Source organism: Syngnathus typhle, linkage group LG10 (assembly GCF_033458585.1).
Source record: "Syngnathus typhle isolate RoL2023-S1 ecotype Sweden linkage group LG10, RoL_Styp_1.0, whole genome shotgun sequence".
NCBI classification, from domain to species: Eukaryota; Metazoa; Chordata; class Actinopteri; order Syngnathiformes; family Syngnathidae; genus Syngnathus; species Syngnathus typhle.
Genome location: NC_083747.1, coordinates 5,008,549 through 5,031,962, shown reverse-complemented (window position 1 = coordinate 5,031,962; position 23,414 = coordinate 5,008,549). Strand labels below are relative to the sequence as shown.

The following is a 23,414-nucleotide window of genomic DNA, read 5'->3' as shown; positions in this document are numbered from 1 at the left end:
CAATCCTTCTGCAAAGGAGACCAGATTAGGTAAAAGCAGACCCCATGCCTCTCCTTATCTTAATTATACTCTCCCAATCGATATGATTTAATCAGCCGATGGTTAGCTTTAATGAATATGTTTGCCCTTATAACATAGATATTGATTGGGGACAAAAGTCAATTAGATGGAGTCATGTGTTTTAGGTTGGACTGATATTCTCCATCACTGTCTCTGAGTCAAACCCAGCATCTCTGGCTGCATTCCACTAAAGTGATCTTCAAATTACACTGGAATGCTGCAGCCAGTGGAAGACTTTGTTGCTGCAGACACCAAAAATAAGGATCTCTGTAGTCATTGAAATCACTGTAGCAGAGTGAGGTCTCCAGAGAAATGGGCGCTGGTATCTTCTGGAATCTCTAATTAGATGACTGTCTATTGCTTCATTGCATGTCAAGCCTTGTTACGTTTACTTTGGGGAGATTAGAGACAATAGCCAGTGTGTGATGCTAGATTGTCTGCACGAGCATATGTTTGTGGTCACGGTTAACTGAGGTTGCATCCTGTAGGAACTGACATCTCAGGGATTAGCAAATTCAAGTCTTTTCCTTTGTATCAAACGTTTATCCTGGTCTTGGAGGTTTCCGATACTCGACACTCGAGAAACCATCGCTTTCTTTATTCTGGTTCCAGAAGCCGCACCTATGTTGTTAATTGTTGGTGGATCGGTTGGCGGAGGCTGTGTCCTGCTCATTTGCGTCATTACGCTCATCTCCATCTGCTGCAGGCACACAGGAAAAGGTGAGCTCAACGGTCAGTATGAGACACATGGGTCACTCGCCAATTTTTTCCAAATCAAGCAATCTAGTCCAAGTTGATTTCAAATAGATCCTAACTGTCACTTTTCATTTCCTGCAGGCAAAAGATGTACTCGCCTCTCCAAGAGCGACATCAGAGTTCAAATCGTTCACAGTGATCACAATGCCACACGAGGAAATGATGACGAGGAGGATGTCAAAGAGCCCATGGTAAAATTCCAAATCCATTCCACATACAGTAATGTCATTCAGAGCCAACATGTAACAGAGAGTGGTCTTGTTCTTATCCAAGCGAGGTCTTGTTGGCTGTATTAATTCATCAAAACATGCGCCGTCTTCCCTCAGGCTCCAAATAGTAGCGAGTCTCCCGGGACATCTCGCACAGAACACAGTGATCTCTTGGAAGAGGAGGAGGATGAGCGATCGGACATCAAGGTAAACACACGCTTGAAAAAGAATAGCAGGAAACCATACTTTCATTTTCACCATCTAAAGAATCTCAAGTACTCAAGAGACTTTTACCTCTCTGTGCACTCAAGGATCCCACCAACGGCTACTACAACGTACGCGGCCACGAAGATCGGAACATTCGCGGCGGCGGTTTCTCCGAATACGTTCCCAACCCTCGGCCTGTCTACACACCGTCGCAGCTACCGTCCCCGAGCCCAATGTACGGCCAACACGGTACCCAGCCACGGGTCTACGACTTCGCCCAAAGATACGCCACCAACACGCTGACCCAGTCGACGTATGAACAACAACAGGCCGCCCAACAGCAGCCTTCTCAACCGGCCACCATTTATCCCACCGACCCAACCGTCTACAGTGGCTCCGCCTACCTGCCTGCAACCTACGGTCGCGCCTTCACCAGTTACGTTAAGCCGGCCTCTTATGAAAAAGTGGATGCGTACGACCAGTCGGACGAAGCCAGCAAGGTGTCCAGCTCGTCCCGTTTCTCTTACGCCTCGTCACAAGTGTCCTCCCAACAGTCGGACTACGGCCGACCCTCACAACGTATGCAGACGCATGTTTGATTAGACGAAAGGAGTCGGAAATCAAAAGCTACGAGGAGTTAACGACGAACTAACATGAACTTTGTCAACTTTGGACAAATATTAAGAGGGAGTCACAGCAAGCCGTTGGCGGGAATGGCGGGATCATCATCGATGCTTAACAAAGCTGAACATTTCAGCAGATTGTGATGTTCAAGTCTAATCGAAGAGCGATACCTCATCGGTTTATCTCTGCATGATTGACCCACACATGACCCAAACATGTGGAGATAGCCTGTCGGTTGACAAAAGTGGTATAGCTGCATTCAAGTTTACTTTGCGCTCAATATGAAACATCGGCGATCAAGTTCTTACAGTTTTAAAACGGACATGAACAATCTAGCGTCATCTGTCTTCTGCTGTTTTTTGGTTGGCATGCCAGAGGAATACTAAGCACATTTGTGTTGATTACCAACAAGTGACTGAGCTAGCCATAGAAACAAACTAACCTGCGAATACTTTGGCCTGACCTTGGAGCCCCCAAGGAAACAACCGGACCAGAAAATATGAAGATGAGTTGATTTCCATAAAGAACTGGCAAGAGTATGTTTTAATAAGGAAGCAAATGAAAAGGCCATAAAAACCCAAAGATGGTGACCATTTTACAGGGTTGGGGTCCCAGTACTGCATTCCTTACCCTGGTACTGTTTTCTACAGTGTTTTGTGATTGTGGAGCAGGGGAAAGTAGGGTATTAGCAGAACAATCAAATGATCGTTTTGAAGTAACATGATGGCAATCTTTGACTGAACTAAACTTGTCAGGTGGGAGGGGGAACATGCCGGGCAGTTGTCAAGATGGGCGGTTTACATCTTAATCAAATGGTCTCAAAATGTTTACAAGAAACAGTACTACCCTGGGAAATCTCTGTACAAATGGCCTAAGCCCATGTTTTCTCTCTGTTGCATGCAAATGGTGTGTCTAGTGAAAACCTTTAGAGTCATGTCCATTTCATGTTTGAGACGTTTGGTTCTGCATCTGGATCACTCGCATTCTACCTTGTGGATGTTTCCGTGTTTGATGCCTGCACTGCCATTTGACGGCCTGACGAGAACAAGTCAAACTTGATAGTGGAGGCAAAATCATCGCTTGTCTTTATTTTTATATTTTATATAAGCCTTAATGTACAGCGTGTAAGCTGCTCTATTGTAATATATCTTTATATAATACGTATCTATCTTCATTTTGGTTGATTTGGAGCCACACATTTATTTTATTTTTTTGCTTTACCAATCACCGAATGTTTTTTTTTGCTTGTTTATTATTTTTATCTCATCTAATTGCCATTTGCTTGATCATTCTTTTAATAATGTATTAAGAATTTTATTTGCTAAATATAAGCTACCATTGCTTGTATCTTTGTACACATATTTATATTTAAATAAAACCATTTCCGATAAAGTCGGCGTTCAAGTGTGGAATTTTGAACAGTTCCACTGCGGAGCGGCGACAAGCAAAGCAACCCACGTAGCAACAAGAGATTATACTTCTCTTTGGGTAATCTTGATTTTATAAATTAAAGATCATGAGCGGCAGTGGAGCCCCATTTCAACCCCTTACACTGAGTGCCAAGCAGGGAAGAACTGAGTACCATTTTTATAGTCTGCGGTATGACCCGGCCGGGGTTTGAACCCACGACCTCGCAATCTCAGGGCGGACACTCTAACACAAGGCCACTGAGCTGGTAGCGTGTTTTAGTGGTAGAACACTTATAGTATGGCGGTGTACCTAATGGAGTGTCCAGGTGACGTCACAGATCAAACAGCCGGAGCGACACGCGATATGCTGACCGGGATCATATGAGGGGAGTTTTCTTCATCTTTCCTAATGTCACCAGACAGATATATATGCATATATATATCATTGTCAATTATTCTCAAAGCATCCCCTGATCTTAAGCTCCCAAGAGAGCAAGGAAAAACTCAAACAAAACCTACTAAAAGAAAGAAATAGTCGTATTGTTTTATATATATTTATCATAAATGTATTATTTAGTCATATAAAGGCCGGTCCGCGAAAATATTTCTGACACGTAACCGGTCCGTGGCGCAAAAAAGGTTGGGGGTCCAGTAAACTATTTGCTTGTGAGATAGTCCATAAAACCAGATTTGTTCCAAGCAATTTGTACGAGCCTTCCGTAGTGTAGTGGTTAGTTCTCTGGGCTCTCACCCCAGTGACACGGTTACGAATCTCAGTGGGGCCTAAAGTTTTATTATAGAGAATTTGCAACACAGTTCCTCGTGTACTGCCCCATATCACAATACACCTCCCTAAAGTTTAGGGTTAGGTTTAGAGCTAGGGTTAGGTTTAGAGCTAGTGTTAGGGTTAAAGCTGGGGCTAGGCTTAGAGCTAGGGTAAGGGTTAGGGCTTGGGTTAGGGTTAGAGCTGGAGGTAGGGTTATGGCTAAGGTCAGTGCTAGGGTTAGGGTTAGAGCTAGGGTAAGGGTTAGAGCTAGGGTTAGAGGTTAGGGTTAGAGGTTAGGGTTAGCGCAAGGGTTAGAGCAAGGTTTAGTGTTAGGGTTAGAGCTAGGGTAAGGGTTAGGGTTAGAGCTAGTGAGATAGTCCGTAAAACCAGTTTCGTTCCAGGAAATTTGTACGAGCATTCCATAGTGTAGTGGTTAGTGCTCTGGGCTCTCACCCCAGTGACATGGGTACGAATCTCAGTGGGACCTAAAATTTTATTATAGAGCATTTGCAACACAGTTCCTCGTGTACTGCCCCATATCACAATACACCTCCCTAAAGTTTAGGGTTAGGTTTAGAGCTAGGGTTAGGTTTAGAGCTAGTGTTAGGGTTAAAGCTGGGGCTAGGGTTAGAGCTAGGGTAAGGGTTAGAGCTAGGGTTAGAGCAGGAGGTAGGGTTATAGCTAAAGTTAGAGCGAGGGTTAGGATTAGGGTTATCGCTAGGGTTAGGGCTAAGGTTAGTGCTAGGGTTAGGGTTAGAGCTAGGGTAAGGGTTAGAGCTAGGGTTAGAGGTTAGGGTTAGCGCAAGGGTTAGAGCAAGGTTTAGTGTTAGGGTTAGAGGGTTAGGGTACGGGTTAGAGCTAGGGTTACAGCTGGAGCTAGGGTTAGGGTTAGAGCTAGTGAGATAGTCCATAAAACCAGTTTTGTTCCAGGAAATTTGTACGAGCCTTCCATAGTGTAGTGGTTAATGCTCTGGGCTCTCACCCCAGTGACACAGGTACGAATCTCAGTGGGGCCTAAAATTTTATTATAGAGAATTTGCACGCAGGTCTCTAGCTCTAACCCGAGCTCTAACCCTAATCCTAGCTCTAACCCTAACCCTAGCTCTAAACTAACCCTAGCTCTACCCTAACCAAAACCAGGAATAAAACACCAGACAAGTTTTAACAGGTTTTTAATGTTTATAACAGGCCAGTTCATTAGGGAAATATCGAAATATGCGCTTTTGAGTGAACCGATTCTAATGATTCAGTTTACGTAAGCTGGAATGCACATCACTAGTACAAAACAGTGCACACAGCAGTAGATTGACAGGTCGAAAGAGCCGACTGGTTAGTGACATGGGCTCTTGCTCAGTAGCATCTGGTTCAAGCCCAGGTGTGAACATATACTTATGCTTTTAGAATTGGAACCTTGCTTTCTATGCAAATGCAAGTATTTATGTGGAAATAAATAAGGTGGCAGCGCCCCCAAGTAGGCGGAGCAAATTTACTTGGTAACTTGGAAAACATATTGGAACGTGGCCCCTCGAGGACTGGAGGTCGACACCCCTGGTTGAAGTTTAAAGTGCCACACCCACCCTCACCCCCACTTTCTGATTGGCTGTATGATCTGTGACGTCACTTGGACACTCCATTAGGCACACCGCCATTTTCAAGTGTACCTAATAACAGGCCAGTTCATTAGGGAAAAATCATGGCCAAAGCTTAATCTTGAAATCTTGGAAAACATGTTGGAATGCTGCCCCAAGTACTAGAGCTTGACACCTGTGACCTTTGACCATGATATTTCCCGAATAAAGTGGCCTCTTATTAGGTACACTTGAAAATGGCGGTGTACCTAATGGAGTGTCCGTGTGATTCCCTCGTTAAGTGCACCTGCGTGAAAAGTTTTAGCTCCTTTCACGTTCTGCAAGAGCTAAAACTTTTCACGCAGGTGCGCTTAACGAGGGTCACTTGGAAAACATATTGGAACGCGGACCCTCGAGGACTGGAGGTCAACACCCCTGGTTTAAGTGAAAAGTGCCACACCTACCCTCACCCTCACTTTCTGATTGGCTGGTTGATCTGTGACATCACTTGGACACTCCATTAGGTACACCGCCATTTTTAGGTGTACCTAATAACAGGCCAGTTCATTAGGGAAAAATCATGGCCAAAGCTGAAGTGAAAGTGAAAAGTGCCACACCCGCCCTCACCCCCACTTTCTGATTGGCTGTTTGATCTGTGACGTCACTTGGACACTCCATTAGGTACACCGCCATCTTCAAGTGTACCTAATAACAGGCCAGTTCATTAGGGAAAAATCATGGCCAAAGCTTAACTGAAAGTGAAAAGTGCCACACCCGCCCTCACCCCCACTTTCTGATTGGCTGTTTGATCTGTGACGTCACTTGGACACTCCATTAGGTACACCGCCATTTTCAAGTGTACCTAATAACAGGCCAGTTCATTAGGGAAAAATCATGGCCAAAGCTTAACTGAAAGTGAAAAGTGCCACACCCGCCCTCACCCCCACTTTCTGATTGGCTGTTTGATCTGTGACGTCACTTGGACACTCCATTAGGTACACCGCAATTTTCAAGTGTACCTAATAACAGGCCAGTTCATTAGGGAAAAATCATGGCCAAAGCTTAGCTGAAAGTGAAAAGTGGCACACCTGCCCTCACCCCCACTTTCTCATTGGCTGTTTGATCTGTGGCGTCACACGGACACTCCTTTAGGTACGCCACCATTTTCAAGTGTACCTAAAAACAGGTCAGTTCATTAGGGAAAAATCATGACCAAAGCTGAACTGAAAGGGAAAAGTGCCACACCCGCCCTCACCCCCACCTCCTGATTGGCTGTTTTATTTGTGACGTCACACAGACACTACATTAGGTAAACCACCATTTTCAGGTGTACCTAATAACTTTATGCATTTTCTGTATGTGTCAAGAATGTGTATTTGACTACTTGCTCTTTATTTTGGGGGACTCCAACACATATTACACAACGTAAAACACATATACGTACATACTGTCATATACAGCAGTTAACCAAATGTCAAATTTTTGTTTTCATGCCCAAAAAAATAAAAAGAAGGAATAAAACACCAGACAAGTTTTAACAGGTTTTTAATGTTTATTAAGATAATAATAATAAAAGTAAATTTCAAACCAGCAATCTAATGTGAAATTGCAGTAGATATACATACACATATTTGTCATATAAAGCAGTTAACCAAATGTCCGATCTTTACATTTTAATTGGCGAATATAAAAACAAGGAATAAAACACCAGACAAGTTTTAACATAAATGTTTATTAAAAATAGTAATATTCAAAGTAAATCTCAAACCAGCAATCCAATGTGAAATTGCAGTAGATATAATGGATAACAATATTTAGGCATATATATGCGTATATTTACGGCGAGGTGGCACCAGCTTCAATGGGGATTACCGACACCTGAAGTTTGCACATCACTACAGTGGTGCTCGGTTTTTAATGAAGACAGAAGCGGTCGTACGACCCTTGCCATACGTGTACGCTCCTGGAACACGCCATGCCCGTCTCGCGGGCTAATAGGACAAAAGCAGGTATTATTGACAATATGAGTTTGTCTTGTCACCTGGATTCCCCAGGTAGTCGCGCGGCCTCGGCAGAGGGACGTGAACAACATACTCATTAGCTCACTATCATGTGTCACAAGACGTGCATTTGTTATGTACAACATGGCCCATTCAAACGCAAATCAAAGAATGAATTCAAAGAGGAATTGGGGAAGACAATCAGAATTGTTTATTGTTGAACTTGCACAAAAAAAAAGTAAAACTATGCCTGTACTATCGCTGCCACATAGTGTACAAAAATATTGGTCTATAGTAAATTCTTTGAAAACCAATGTTCATTCCGGGATTGTTTATTCTCCTAAATACTTTAAAAGGTTTAAAAGTTACTAATAAAACTAATATACATCACATTTTCACCAAATTAAAATCATGTAGCTGGATTGTAAAATAAACTTTTTGCCAATTTCACATTAAGAAAAGATATGGATGAAAAGAATGAAAGCTCAGCCATAACTGTGGACCAACAAATATAGCTCACAAACTATGTAACAGATCCACAGAATTTCTAATGGGTATTTCCAAAATGGCCCTGAACATCAAGTTTGGTGATTTTCCAACGCTTGACAGATTTTACCTCTCACAGGCATGTTAATAAGGTGACAAGATTTTCCAACTTTGGACAGTGCCTTTCCACCCCCTGAAAAAAAAACTCTACAGTGACATAAAGGCTATTAAACAACCATTACGAGTTCCTATTTGTTAGCTAAAAACAAGAAATAAAAAAAACAGAGGTCAAATCTCCTGAAAAGCACTTAAAAAAACGTTACATCTTAGTGACTCCAATGCCCAAATATTGGCAAAATGCAGACAATACTCATGGTTCATATTTAGATTTTTATCTTTGGTGAGGAAATTTTAATCTGTAAACAATGATAAGATACAGTGGTTGATTACAATAGCAAATGTGGCCAATGTGTGTGTGTGTCACTGTTGGCTTGGGAGGAGGGCTAATACCAGAAAAAAAAGTGCTTGGACTCATTGAAATGAGGATCTGGGTCCACGTATTGGCTCCTCAGTCTGTCGCTGCCGCTCAAGAAAATACAGATGGGAATGCTCCATGTCTTTTAGTTCGACCTTCCAAGCTCGTCATCCCTCCCGCTCGTTGTCACATGATCAAACCCCCGACTCCTTTTTGATCCATTTTCTCAGCTTGGTGACACGAGTGTAGACACCGGGCTTGTTGCGGCGAGCGCAGCCTTCACCCCAGCTCACTATCCCAGCCTGGAACCACTTGCCGCTCTCCTCAAAACACACGAGGGGGCCTCCGGAGTCTCCCTAGGTCGTAAAAGAAGGGTTACGAGTTTGGCGCTGAGAGCACTCACACAAGTGTGAAGAACATCTATTAGTTTCCTCTCACCTGACATGCATCGACTCCTCCGGCTAAGAATCCACTGCAGAGCATCCGCGAGGTCAACTGGCCCTCCGTGACGACGTTGCACACCGAGTCGTTGATGATTTTCACCGACGCCTTCTGTAGAAGCTGCGTCTTTTGACCTGAGAAAACAGGACAAAGGGGTCAGCGCTCCACAATGTTCGCCCCTCAAATCAAAGGTGTTAATGGGCTGGATTAGTGTTAGCTAATGAAGGTTTAAGAGGCTTCCCAGAGGAACGGCGCCCGTCTTGATGTATGGATATGGGGAAAGGCTTAATGGAATAGAGCAGATTAGAAAAAGATGAGAGGCGGGAGAGAAGCACGCCATGATGTGAGAGAGAACCAAGTAGGAAGGACATTAAAGGTAAGAAAGGGGATGGGAGAGATAAAAAGAGGACGCAGAGAGTGATGGAAGATGAAGAGCTGAGCTGAATAGCTCATTGTGAGAGCAATGGGAGAGGAGTGCAATGTCTTAACTTTGATGAGTGTTGGATATGCAAAGTGGAGAAACACACACACACACACACACACACACACACACACACACACATGCACACAACGGAGGGGCAAAATTGGGGAATAATAGCTGAAATGTACAGAATGGGTTTAATAAATCAGCCATTTTAAAAATAGAGCAGGATTGAAGATGGAAGCAGAATGTGTGTGCTGACTACCTCCTTCTCGGTTCGCACCCCAACCCGTGACCGAGCAGGACATGCCTGCAGGGAAGACGTGGGAGGGAGCGGGTAGGCAGATGGGTTGGATAGTATTCGTCAATTGCAGAGGCTCACTGAGCTCCAGCAGGGCAATGTCATAGTCAAAGGTCATCTGGTTATAATCCGGGTGGCTGATGATCCTCTTCACGGAACGGCGCTGGACGTCATCTTGCCTGTACTGGTCCTGCATACCGCTGTACGTTTGCCAGTTGGCCTCAATGTGATTTCTGTTTAAGCGAGGAGGATGCAGAGGTTATGTAATTGCAAAAGAACTGTGAAAAGATTGAATACTTGGTGGAATAAAAAAATTCAAGTCAGCATCATTAGTCTTTGCAAGGTGCAATTTACATTCATTGTTTAGTTGCACTGTTTACACTCCTTATGATGATGTATTGGAAAGGAAAAGTCCCATTTGTAAATACTTTGATTAAACAATGTTCCATTTGGCAAATATCAATATTTAGTGGAAATCTGCAGAAACAATCAACTTCCTCTTCAATTATGTGCCTCATGGAGTATCAGCATGGAAAGTGCTCCACCTACAGGCGACTACGAGAAGTGCAGCTTTGTCCTTACCCAAAATGAGATGTAAATGTAGGCCCCCCCCCCCAGGGGTTTTCTGAATTAACTGTATCATCAGGGGCTCTTTTTCAGACTTTGAAATTTGTATAATTTGTCCTCTGTTGTGCATAGTTCAAGTTTTTTTCCCCCAAGAAGAGTGCATAATGAGATCTGATAAAATGTCAAATACGCAATGAATAATAAAACACGATAACAGTATGCACAAGAGAGCCCCTCTGTGTTTATACATTAAGTGTATATATTGTGTCTTTCAGCCATGACTCACGCTGGGTCGTGGGTAACAAAACAGTGGGCAGCCGAAAGGAGCCACTTTTCCGAGATGATGGAGGCCCCGCAAACGTGCCCGTAGGTCAGAAAGTGCAGGCTGACCTGCCAAGGCCATTCCCCGAGCTCGGCGTTTTGGCCTCCCACGATACGATTCAGTTTATACGGCCTGGTACCGCAATCTGATGATGAAAATGAGATAAGATGCCTTAAAGCAATTCTATTAGGAACATTGATAAAAGGCAGAATGTCACATTGTGATCAAAAATGAGAAACGTACACCAACCGTACCCTGAGGCTAAATTTGAATAAATAAATGATAAGATAAAAGCTGCATTCAAAGAATTAAAAAAATAATGCAGCAAATGCCTACGGCTTTTTTTTTTTTTTTTTTTTTAAAACAGCGAAATGCGGAGCGCTCTACACCGCTTTTTTCATAATCTGCTTGAAATGACAACGGGGAGATTAAAGCTGCTTTCAGTTGAATACAGAACATAGCAAGGGACAATAAAAATCAAGACTACTTACTACAGCCGGCCTCGTCTGAGTGATCGCCGCAGTCGTCGACGCGGTCACATTCGGCGTTGACTTTATTAACGCAGTCGCCGCTCTTGCACTTGAAGCTGAAGTCGGAGCAGATGCCCGGGGCTGCCAGGCGGTCGGGTGAGGACAAGCCAGATCAAAACACATTCAATATTCAAATCGAGCGCTAACTCGAACCAAAACAACAGCATGCAATCAGCCAGACTTCAACGTCAGCCTTAAACGGTGGAAATGCAATGTGATTGAGCAGATATCATTGATTAGGTGTATTGATTGGTCTCCAGGTCTAATATCCTGCTTTATTCACAGAAGAGGAAACTCAAGAGTGGCCTTTGTGTAAAACACATAAAGCAAGAAGTGCAGAGTGAGGAAAAATACATTCGAGGAAGACTTTACGTCTGCTGCTGGCTAAAGCCTCCATGAAGCACTTAACGGCTCGTGTAACATGCTTATAAATCACTCCGAATGCATGACCGAGCTGCGAAAGAAGAAGCGGCGCCACTTACAGGTTTCACACGAGGCCTCGTCACTGCCGTCCTCGCAGTCCATCCTGGTATCGCATACGACGTCCTGAGGCAAACACGTTCCATCCCCGCAGCGCCATTCGTTTGGCTCGCAGCCTGTATTTAAATGGCAGAGACATTACTTTGGAATAGGCAAAAGATAAAAAAAAAACACACGGGTTGAGTTGACTTACTGCAGCCTTCCTCGTCGCTGTTGTCCCCGCAGTCATTAACGCGATCGCAAACCCACAGTTTAGGTTTGCACAAACCGTTGAAGCAGTTAAATTGGCCCTCGCCACATTCTGAGGGAAAACAGCGTCGCGTTTGAACCAAATGAGGAAGGAAAACTAAACGCTTCAGGCAGAAATGACTTCAAATATATATTGACGCTTGTAACAACAATTACTAGAAAGTTAGCTTCGAAACAAAACTTTATTTATAGCATACTTTAAAACAACTATTGCTGTGGTTTACATGGAGTAAAGTACTGACACACATTTGGAAAGGCGGGGAAAAAACTGAGCAAGCTTTGAGGAAAGTGTCCAAAAACAAAGTGCTCTTTAAAGTCTGCTCGTATTTGTAACATCACCCTATCCTTTTTATTATCTCCTACACTGTGTGGAGCAATTTATTGGGACAGGCTTCAGTTAGTACTTTTTTTAAGACATGTTGGACAATTTTGTGGGCCTCCTGGGATTTTGGTTTATGCTTTCCTATCCTGTCATAACAGAGCTAGATGACCCCCCAAAAAATTGGAGGTTTAAATATTCGAATACTAAACAAAGCTGCCTCGTTGTTTACAAAAGAAAATATTTGTCAGCCATAATCAAAACAAATAAGGTAAAAATGTGACCTCACTTCCACCCTACAGACTTATTTAGCAATAGTGGAGAGGATTTAGTTCAATTAATTCAAAAAGTGCTGATAACTGAGAAAATTCCCGAGAAAATATGATTTGGATAAGAAACGTACGGCATTTCATCTCGTCGCTCATATCACCGCAGTCGTTCCAGCCGTCACAGTTGAGTTCTCTGGCGATGCAAATACCGGAAGCGCAGGCAAACATGTTGGGGCAAGCTGGAGCAGAAGAAATGGAAAACTGAAAAGAATACCACGATATCTTTACAATTATCACGTTGCCATTTCATCAGTGCAATTATATATCCATTTGTGAAGCCCAGGGCTTTCAGACAGAGGAGTGCTCCTGAGTGACACTAGCAAAAATAAAAAATGGCCCCAATAAACAACTGCTCTGACTATTAGTACTGCGGGAGTTTCTCTGACACAAATCACAGCTCAGTTTGACAGTTAGCCAACCACCATATAAAGCCAGTTTTAACTCACGGTTTCCGGGATCGTAGGCTATGTATTCAGCGCTGAAGCCTTTGTCGGTGTACGACTCGTCCGAGTGGAACCTCACTTCTAAGGTGTTAGTGTTGCTGGTTAGGGCCAACGAGGTCAGCTCGCCACAATACCTGGTGGAAGATAACTTGATGAGGACACATTCGGATACTCAGAGGACACGTCATTAGGTACGGCACAAAAGATTTCAGGATTTGCGGTGACGACATCTTGCATTTGGCAATGCCGCATTTTTTTTTAACTCGACTGTGTTATTTGATTGTGCAGTGTACCTAATGTAGTGTCCGGTGAGTGATTAATCACAACAATATAAGACCTTACCTTTTGCCCATAACTTGCACATAATCTTTGTGACATGAACGAACATCCACTCCAGGCTCTTTCATTCGGAACAGGGTGAATTTCACACGCACCTTTTTCCCGGGAGCGACCTAAATCACAAAAGCGTTTGTCATTACAAGCTTATTTACTCATACAGGCAACGCACGTAAGGACATGTAGCCGTAACACTTGTAAGTTGGATGCATATGAGCTGCAGAGCTCAGCTCCATCTGCAGTGGCCTGACAGATGAAGATGGAGGAGATACTGAACAGCTTGGCTGCTGTAATGCTGCCTCAGCGTTCCTCTTATGGCAGGCTGATGGAGGGGGAGGAAGGAAACGGTAGGGGGCGTGTGTGTGTGTGTGGGGGGGGGGGGCTCATCGTTGCAAACCTTAATGGTCCACTTGCAATCCACAGCAGGAGGATAGAAACTCGGGTAGAGAGGGGAGGTGAAGACTCCTGAGCTTGCAGTCAGGACGCTGCCACAGGTCTTGACTGGGAACAATGCGTCACACGTTTAATCTTGCATCAGCAGGGACCATAAAAGTGCTGGGGGTGGCACAATTTTTGTGCTTATTTACCTTCAGATTTAGGGATGGCTTTGTACAATGCCTTAAAGCCGGGCCGCTGGACCTCACTATCGGTTATTAGGTTGATGAGCATGATGTTACCGGATGAGACCACCTCCAGAGGGTTGGATGGGGGTCTGTGACCACATTTCCTAGGGGACGCAAGAAACAATATTCTTCATAATAAATAATGTTCATAATAAATGTTTTGAATTATCTTGGTCTTAACAGGAAAAAATACCATTTAAAAGGTTTGCAGATTTTTTTTTTCCCCAGCGAGATAAAAAAAATAGAGAAGCATTTAGCAATTTTTTTTTGCACCAAACTTTCTTTACAAAGCTTTTTTTACTTTCTCTCTATACGCTAAAAGGTGTGGCGGGAGAAATCGAGCGTCTTGCATTAAGCTTTGAGTCATTTCACTCTAAACATCAATGTCACAAACAAGATTGAAATGATTTAATTTGAAAATAAATCAATAAATAAGCAAGGCGAGATGGAGAAAGATAAATAAGGAGAGATGAGATTGCTTTGGAGGAGATTCAAAGTCAAACGACGGGGGGGGGTTATCAAAACTTTTGATAGAGGTGCACGCATGTGTGTGTGCGGGTGTGAAAATGAGCGCAAACGCACACACGTACCCAAGTCAAATCATATCTTTAAAAAAACGTTACGCTACGGCGCTCATAAAACACCTTGTCACCTCGATCGCTCAATAGTACGTTACGCACCACGTTAGGTGTATTTGTTCCGCAATCTGAATTTGCACTTGACGGGCTTATACTTTTGAGAATGTAATCCTTCCCCCCCTACAGACAAAGTGCAATTACACACAACACTGTGGGCGGGATTAAGGTTGGCACCTTTCATGGATTTGAAGGTTTTTTTAGGCCAACTCAATCTCACGGAGGTCGAGAATGTTAACCATAAATGCAGCGCTAAAGGCTTCAGGGCCAAATAGAGGCTGGGTTGGTTGTACTCACAAATCCAGTGAAAGGACTGATGTGGAACGTATTTTTCAGCCACATCAAAACAACTTTCATCCCTGTGTAACAGTGATTCCTCGTAGGGTGTCCCTTTGGGAATACTGTAGGACTACATCTCCTCGCTGTCTGATCTTCAAGGATAAATAAATTAGCCTAACATCGGTTGAGCCCTATTAAACAAATCCTGGAGAGGTTTTAAGTCCAAACGAGAATGCGATTTATGTCCGAGTGACGTCCTGATGCTGTTGGGAGAGTAGAATGAGTCTCTTTAACGTTATGCCTCCGCTGGGAATGACAAAACATTTCGGTTTATTTTATTTGGAACTTACTCTGTGATAGCTTGAGAATCGTCAGGACTCAAGGAATCATAAATGGAGACAAAGTCATCGGAGCAGTCGTCCTCCACGTGGAAGAATGGAAAGGCCACGGAGATGACCTTGGTGGCCGAGGTTCGGATTTGCCACTGGCAGCGGGATTGCGGAGGGTAGCTGCTGGGGTACCCCGGAGAGGAAAATTCGGACGCCGTTTCTTCGGCCTCCAGGCGGAAGAAACATTCTTCTGCTAAGCACACATGGATTAGTTCACATTGCTAACTTGAGCTCCGTTACAACTGAGCAATCTAAATGGAGCCAATACAAGCAAAAATAGTATGATAAAAAAGGATGGAGGAAAAAGACTATTTAAATCATGGCGGAGGAAACGTTGCATTTTGACAGCTACTTTAAAGATAATTTTAATGTGAGAGTTAATGATCAAGCGCAAGCATCATAATTAATTAATTTTATTTTTTTAAGGCAGACTGATTTTTTTTCATTTATTGATTTATTTTTAAAAACAATTTACGGCTTTCGTAGTTAAAAGACTTTCTATGAAAGGAGACTGACAAAGAACTCAAAGAACGAAGATACTCTGTATAGTTGTGTTTAAACTGAGGGAGTGCGAAATAAAGTAGAAATCAAAACACGCTTCATGATGACTGACTGGTCAGATTTTGAAATGCCCAGTGTGGGTGAGATATAGAAAGACAGCCTTGAGTGACTGAAATTGGACAGATTGTACTCACGAGCTCGGGGGTTCCTGGCCATGCGGGGGTCAGTGACTAGACGAAAAAGGAGAGAGAGCGTTAGACCGATGAAGAAAGGCCGAAATATGTCACTGAGGCTCAGAGGCAACTAGACTTTGATGTAGAGGCCTAAAATATTTAGCTTTGCACATTTTCTCCTCCATTTCCCCGCCTTTAGGGGGGAAACGGCCATGCTGTGTATGGCTTTTTCTCATCCATCTTGCCTTAAAGCAGCAAGCCATACATCTCTGCTTAAGGATCGACGGCAAGGACATCAAATCACACCCACAGAAATCATTTTCAAGAGAGCCAAACGTCTCAAGAGTCGCAAGGTCAGCTATTGGCTAGTGGCCAGCTTGTGGATAAATGCAATGGGGAATACCGGCAAGACAGAATGAAGAATAATGCGCCTCTCCAAACGGACCATACGAGGAACCAAAATGTATGAATGCGCAATGGCTGGTGGCGTACAAGCAGCCGTCTGCGAGATGCTTTATTATCTTATCAGCAGAACTCTAAGTAAGCTCTTCTAATGTAATGCATACTGCACAGAATAGCAAAGTTGATATAAGATGACAGCAAGCTACTGACTGTTGGGCTCAAATACGGCGGGGATGTACGCAGGCGGACGCCATTGTCAAAAAACTTCTTGTTGAACTAGAGTAAGCAGCTACACTGACCAGAGGAGCAAGTTTTCATTTTTGTGTGGCTGGTCTACTTCTTTGTTTCATTACACAGAACCTAAGTAAATAGCGCAAGGCCAAATAAAGTCACCATAGCAAACAAGGAAGATCATTGGATAATTAGTGCCATGTTTAAACGGAGTATAGCTATTCGTAAGCCAATACATAAGGCGTATTAGGTGCTGGTGGAAGAAATGCTATGTGTTTGAAAAGGTTCATATTAATGGAGTAAGAGAAGCAGGGGTGGAGCTACGGGGTGACCAAGGGTGGCCATGGCCACCCCGTGACACTCTCTGGCCACACCTACCCCGAGGGGGAAATGATATCATTTTTTTTTGTCATTTTCACATGGATGCAGTATTCTTAGGTGCCTTGATACCAAGTCACGACTATATATCTTTAATTCACGATAAATTGAATGAACAGTACTGAACGCAAACTTTAGTATTCATTCATTCAATGTCAGTCAAGTCAATAAATATTACTTTTACACATAAGCAAGCTAGCAACACAGATGGGAAGTCATTGTTTATCATAATCATTTGAGGATTTCGAATAACATGCAGGAATTTCTTTTTTATCTGAACTATCTAAAAATAACAATAATAATGTTTTGAGGGGTAAAAAAAAAAGAAAATAAATTAGTTCTTGGACTTAACATGGTTTGCTGTTCAGCATTTGTGTGCCGTCCTTAAACATTATTTTTTTTATGCAAAAATAAACTCAAACATCACAGTATGGGATTTTTTTGACTCTTCGAAGATAATTGTGTTGAAGGGTGGATCTTTTATACGTGTATTGAGTATGGAATATTAAAATGACAATTTTATTATTCATCTGGCTAAGTTAAAAAAAAGTCCTATACAGCTCCCCTGGGAAGAACTGATAAAAAATATAGTCGTGCCCTCTCCATCATTTCATCTGCCCACCCATGGCGTAGCAAATCAATGCAATCAAAGTGTCTGTCAAATTTCAAAGCCACATGTCAATCAAAAAGCAAGTCATGCTTACGTGTGGCCGTGATTTCACTGATCTTGAGCGGACCAGAGCTCCTCGTGCTTTGCTGCTCCTTTATTCCCTTCTCCAAGGTCTCTGACACCAGCTCTTCGGAAATCTCTGGCACAACCTCGAGGTCCTCTTTTGGGACATCAAATTGGGACCAATAGTAAGCGATCACACCCTCACTGCAACAAGCAGAAAAAAATTGCCCATAGAGACAAAATTGAGAAATTAAGCAGGTGTGATCTCATGCTGATACTGCCATCTAGCAGCGACTATGTACTGTGAACACTCACCAAAAAGGTTAAAGAAAAAAAAAAAAAAAGAATTAAATTTACTGTTTGAGTACGAGCTGGTGTGCAGACAACACAAAGATTTTCACTTTAGCTTGTTTGTTGTTGTTTTTTTGGTGAGGCTTCATAATCCCGTAAGGTTAACAATCAAAATCATCTTTGAAAGAAAAAAATAATAAAGTACAATTGTATTCTAGAGGTTGTCATGAACTTGGAACGAAGGGAAGGGGGCGAGGTGCACATCCAAAATATGCAACTTTGCGTGAATCATGAAATGACAAACACATGAATCACCTTTGTGATCCACCACATCTGAATAAAGCAAGCATGAAATCATCTCCTTTGCCGCCCGACTTGAGTAAATAAAAAAATTGTAGTTTGGGTTTGAAAAATTGCCTTTTGTGAAACTTCAAAAAACATGTTATTAAATTGATTATTCTGAACCCGTCAGGCCTCCATTTTGTTTTTTTGATTCAGTTCCTGTAAGCATGATTAAAATGGGTTAAAAAAAAATGGCACAATGGCTTCAGTGTGAATTCTTGATTGCTTAACATTTACGCAATAATAACGACCATCATCATTACCCCAAACGTACCTGAATGCCGTGACAACAGACTTTGTGTAGTAGTCAGCGAGCAACGGATCCTTCTTCAGGTTTTCCTCAAGCTGTGTAGACAAAATGTACATTTTAGGAACAGATAATGTAGCTTTGCTTGCTCTTCCCTAAAGACATCAATCCATTTGAATAGACAAGTATATTAAAAGGATTTGAATAAAAACACAATACTCAAATAAAGCGTCTTGTTCAGTCCCTAGGATATAAAACAAATGTAAACACAACTGTTAGGCTCGTTAGCTAAGGTAATCAAAGCGAGGACGGCCAAATAATAAATAAAGTATGTAGAAATATATTTATGTGTGTTGCTTTATAGATGTGGATCAACTAGTTTACCACTAATGTACACACAGTAGAGAATAAAGTACCACACCGTTGATTTTTGGGCCTTAATTCTGCGCCTTCTCTCTCTCCATAAATATTTTACAGGTCAGGCATTAACAATGTTGTGCAATGTCTACAGTAGACATGAATATAAACCCCCAAATTATAAAAGGATAATCATTTGATTATTTGGATGGACCAAGGGTGATTAAAAAAAATATGCATGACCTTTCAGCATCAAACTCACAATTGCTTCCAGTTTGACTGCCAGTTCTTCGAATTCAGGGCTGCTGGTGTCCTCCAGTTCCTGTTTGTATTCGGCATTGGGTATCGTCATGTGGCCGCTGAACATCAGCGTCTTAGGTTTTAGCTGCTGACTGATGGTGGCTTCTTCAGCATCCTTAACTGAGAAGGCGAAATAGAGTTTTTCAACTGCACATCATATTTTTTTTTTCCTCAGATGAAACTGAAACGCTATTTTCAAAGCCGTGCAGATTGATCTGGAGTTGAGAGGACAGATAAACTGCCGGCTATGTCAAGGGGCCGCTAATCAAAACTTCACAGAGCTTTTTGTCAGAACCCAGCATGTGGAAATGACAGGCAAACTTTTTTTTTTTTTGCCTCACATTATTTAAAAGGAGAAAGTCAGCGCTGTCACATGAGCTAAAGGGAAATCAAAAACATCCAAACAAGCCATTGTAGCAATCTCCTGTCAAGGAGCTTACACGATAAGAGTAAACACTGATTTTGATGCAAGCTTTGTCTGCACGCGATCTGACATCGGCCGGGGGTAAACACTTCAAAACATCTTATCAAATCATACAAAAAATAACTTTGATTTATGCAAAAAGTATCATCCTCAACATAAAAGCATACTTCAAGTCTTTATAAAATGGAAGATAATGACGGAAGCTTTCAAACATCACTCACAGACAAAAAACCAAATTAGGAAAGCAGCCACAGCAGCAAGGATGAGGACTGCCACCAGAATCCCGATCACAGTGCCGAGCTTCCGCTTGGATGAGGCTTTCTCTTTGCTGGTTAAGAAGTCGATCCGCTCGTTGCGGTCACTATGGCCCTGAAGGAAATCATACGAGCATAAAACAAATTGGACTTTATTTGAACTGTTGAAAATAAGTTCCTGCAGGTAAGTTGTTTGTCTAGAGTTTGGTTGCCACAGGGAAAAGAATAATCATTTTTAGTTTTTACTAATTACACTCATTTTTTATTTTTTCCATGCAAAGAAATATTAGAAAGAGTTTAGTGGTTTGAGTGTAGACATTGAGTGAAGCATATATGAAGGATTCATACTCAACAGAATGTTCTCCCGAAAATAACAATCTCTTGCAAGCTTGAAGAAGAAACGAAGTGGTAGGAAATTGATGGATGTATGGAAATTAGCCGATTTTATTGTGCAACGAGTCCGGCATTTTCCATTTACATTTGTTATCAAAGTTAAGATAGATTGTTTCATTATTTGTATATTTTATGATCAGCTGTGCTTACTTTTTATGCGCTGCAATATAAAAAATTTAAAACCTAAAATGTGTTAACTTGTGCCTATTTCATTCAAGTTAGAGAGCTTTATTTTATTTATATTATCGTTAAGAAAACTTGCATGCCTGTCAAGACAGTTAAAATGTTATTAAAGAATGGCTGCACACTTAAAGATTTTATGATAGTGACAATTTGACCAGAGAACAAAATTCCAATTACCGGGTATATCCATTATTTCCTATGGGGAAAATAGCAATCAATCAGCAGCTCAGCCACTGGACTGTGTTCAAGTTGTACTTTGTAAAGCGGGGTTTTTTTTTTAAAGAACCATCTGCCTTAACTACTGGCTACTGCTCTTGAAAACAGTCTGTGTGAAATCATTTATAAAAGAGGATTAATCTCAGACAGTTTAGTGCAGAGTAACACTGTGTGGTTAAAAAAAAAAAGCTCAAGTGCGTAAGGTTGTAAGAGGTTGTAACGTAAGTAAATTTGCAAGACTGGTCAAACCTGTTTGGGGTTGTGGCAAAAAAGAAAATCCCACATTCTTCTCAGAGCCTGAAGGAGATGAGCGAAGAAGCCCGAGTGCCATTAGGGATGGAAAACCGCATCGGTATTAAATCAATTTGTCAGGCGGGCCGGCCCTTACGATGGGGGCTCAATTACATGAGTCGCGATGATAACTCACTGCAATTAAGGCCTATTCTTACTCAACGCTGGTTTCCACACACGCCGGCTAAGTGGAATCTCAAACGGCAATCATGGGCCGGAATGAGAGAAATCTTTAGCGATGAGGTCAGCGAGTGCTCCGGGGGCCTCCCGCCTATCAGTTCTCTCCTCCATCAATTAATCACGTCTTAATAAAACCATTAAGCAATCTCTATCATGGTTCATTCTTCACTCTGGGAATGAGATATTATCCCCTTTTTTAATGATGTGAAGCGTTCTTCTTTTGCTGAACCCTGCAAATAAGACAGAATCCATCCCTTTTCTTGACAGAGTAAGCCAAATGTCCCACAGCAACACTCTAGTCTAATGTTCCATCTATCCATTCATCCACCCACTCATCCATTCATCCAATCCATCCACCTATGAATTTTCTGTACTGCTTACTGCATCCTCATTAGCGTAGACCTGGATTTTATGACTTGAGGTATTTTTTTATTTTATTTTTTTTTCTATTTTCAGAGTACAAAAGCAAGTAGGGATAGTTACAGAAGGTTAATATTTGAGAAGGCCTATAATGATAACAATTTAAATATGATAATGATAACTGATATATGAAATGCTTCACTGCAAAGGATCAGCCACAGAGCCATTTGCGCTGAAGATGATGGTGGTACATAGGAAAGTTCCGGTATACACATGGCTGCAAATTAATGTCGGCTTGGAATCAAGTATAAGATTAGTATCACTCGAACATTAACATTTGAAAGTGAGCATTATTGTCTCTTGCAATGGTAACACTGATTAAACTGCTGTTTTGGATCTCATTAGGTGAGCTTGATGAGGTGGCCTGCAAGCACATTAGTAAAGAGCTCAATGTTTTACTTGGTAACTCTCCTACTTATGTTTTCTACTTTATTATGTTCTTGGTTTACAACAGAAGCCATAAGTGAGGTAGTCTACTTATGTCATATACTCTATCTCAAAGCTGGTTGTGTTACTAGAGAGAAATTTCCAGGTAACAACACAGACTAAAAGAATACATTTAAAAACATTGTCAAACTATTTCCCTGAAGAGCAGCAATGTGAGCAGCACTATGTAACCATTAATGAACGTTTGGAGGGAAAGCTTCACCTTTGGCCAGCTGTCATTTCTACTGGTTAAGAATGATGTCATACTCTGCTGGCCATACTGAACAAAAGCAAACAGTAATCCGAGCATGTCTTGGTTAAGTGCAGATTGCTTGTGTAGTGGACTGGTGAATCATTAAGATGTCCTCAAATTTGCAACATAGGGTAAAAACAAATGAATTCGGATGAAATGTGCATTTAAATTAACAACAATGGTCCTGAGAAATATTGTTATAAAAAGGTCAAATAGTCGACCTACAATAGAATAATAATCTGGGGGCCATATATGGTGCCTTTGCAAAGGTGTCCAAATGCCGGTGTTTAGAGCAATAATAAATATAAGATGGCTAAATTGATGAACAGGGTCAAATAATAATCATCATTTAAAAAAATAATAATTAAAAAGTGGAGAGTTTCGGGATGACAAGTGCGGCTCATTGGGAAACACTGAACGTCCAAGTCAAGTTTTTCTGATAATATATTAACCAGATTTAAATCTGTATTCATTAATTTAGGCAATTGTTATCCAATAATCATTACCGTTTGAGTTACACCACTCCTTGACCAAGCCTACATGAGAAGTAGGCTACAACAGACCAGTCATTTTAACAATAACTCGAGTTGCAGCCTATACGTGTTGGCATTTCCATTTTTGGGTGGGAGACTGGATTAATTTTGTAATATTGCGCGCACATAAATTATTTCAAAAATGTAAGTGCAAAGTAAACTAGTAAGTAAGAAAAAAGTAAATAAATAAATAATCAGTTTCGGTGCGTTCACTCACGTCGTATCTCGCAGCATACATCCTCAACGACGCTCCAAACCAACAAGATACGAACCCTCGAGATCCTCTGCAACCCTCTTTGGTTATCAGTAAAAGATCAACGTTTGTGCTGTTAAAAAGCAAAAAAGCGGTGATCGAATTAAGTTTTGTCCCTGTCAAATGAAATCGGACAACTTCCTGTGTCGACACAGGTTGGAAACGCTTAAAAAGAACTCTTCCCTCCACACCTATTTCACACGCCACGCCCACAAATACCTGCGGACGCTCACTGACGTAATTGGTGTTCCGGCTTGCTCTGATACCAAGTGCCATGTTGGATGTGGCATTCGTCTAATAGCTCAGGTACACGGACTGGATTTGTTCTTTTTTAAAATAACGCAGGTCAGATTTCCCCATTCACACAAATACACATATATTAGTACCAACATATATTGGGCAAATAATACAATATTTTTCTCCGGTCATCATAACATTCATATTTTTTTCTCCTACAGTTGAACCCGAC

The 23,414-nt window shown here is 41.9% G+C and overlaps 2 protein-coding genes across 5 annotated transcripts in view; one reads left to right on the top strand and one right to left on the bottom strand.

Moving 5' to 3' along the window:
• Positions 1–3,248, top strand: part of kirrel3l (kirre like nephrin family adhesion molecule 3, like) — a 103,081-nt gene extending 99,833 nt beyond the window's left edge. For 2 of the 3 annotated variants that reach the window (XM_061288722.1, XM_061288724.1), the window contains 4 exons: positions 673–792; positions 898–1,007; positions 1,143–1,232; positions 1,337–3,248. In XM_061288722.1, coding sequence (XP_061144706.1) covers positions 673–792; positions 898–1,007; positions 1,143–1,232; positions 1,337–1,831 — 815 coding nt within the window. In that variant the 3' untranslated portion in view covers positions 1,832–3,248. The remainder of the gene's footprint in view (positions 1–672; positions 793–897; positions 1,008–1,142; positions 1,233–1,336) is intronic. The other variant, XM_061288723.1, reaches the window with a different exon arrangement.
• Positions 3,249–7,787: 4,539 nt separating this feature from the next.
• st14 (ST14 transmembrane serine protease matriptase) lies at positions 7,788–23,157 on the bottom strand. Of its 2 annotated transcripts, none has more exons than XM_061288687.1 (19): positions 22,910–23,157; positions 19,765–19,912; positions 19,082–19,239; positions 18,490–18,560; positions 17,614–17,786; positions 15,920–15,955; positions 15,186–15,417; positions 13,886–14,025; positions 13,696–13,799; positions 13,305–13,414; positions 12,966–13,096; positions 12,594–12,698; positions 11,816–11,923; positions 11,625–11,738; positions 11,104–11,223; positions 10,577–10,757; positions 9,688–9,956; positions 8,999–9,135; positions 7,788–8,916 (listed from the first exon to the last, which is right to left on the bottom strand). In XM_061288687.1, exons 1-19 carry the CDS (start codon positions 22,928–22,930, stop codon positions 8,755–8,757), a joined length of 2,520 nt encoding a protein of 839 aa, XP_061144671.1. In that variant the 5' UTR covers positions 22,931–23,157; the 3' UTR covers positions 7,788–8,754. The 2 variants fall into 2 exon arrangements, with proteins under 2 accessions (XP_061144671.1, XP_061144672.1); XM_061288688.1 differs by having other exon boundaries at positions 15,186–15,414.
• Positions 23,158–23,414: the final 257 nt, after the last annotated feature.

Excerpts from the sequence above, each read along its gene's own strand:
- st14 (XM_061288687.1), bottom strand. The coding sequence starts at position 22,930 with ATGTATGCTGCGAGATACGAC. Across the intron at positions 14,026-15,185 it reads GATTCTCAAGCTATCACAGA|GAAATGTGGTCACAGACCCC; the intron begins GTAAGTTCCAAA and ends TGCGTCCCCTAG. Across the intron at positions 11,224-11,624 it reads CGAGGCCTCGTGTGAAACCT|CCCCGGGCATCTGCTCCGAC; the intron begins GTAAGTGGCGCC and ends ACCGCCTGGCAG.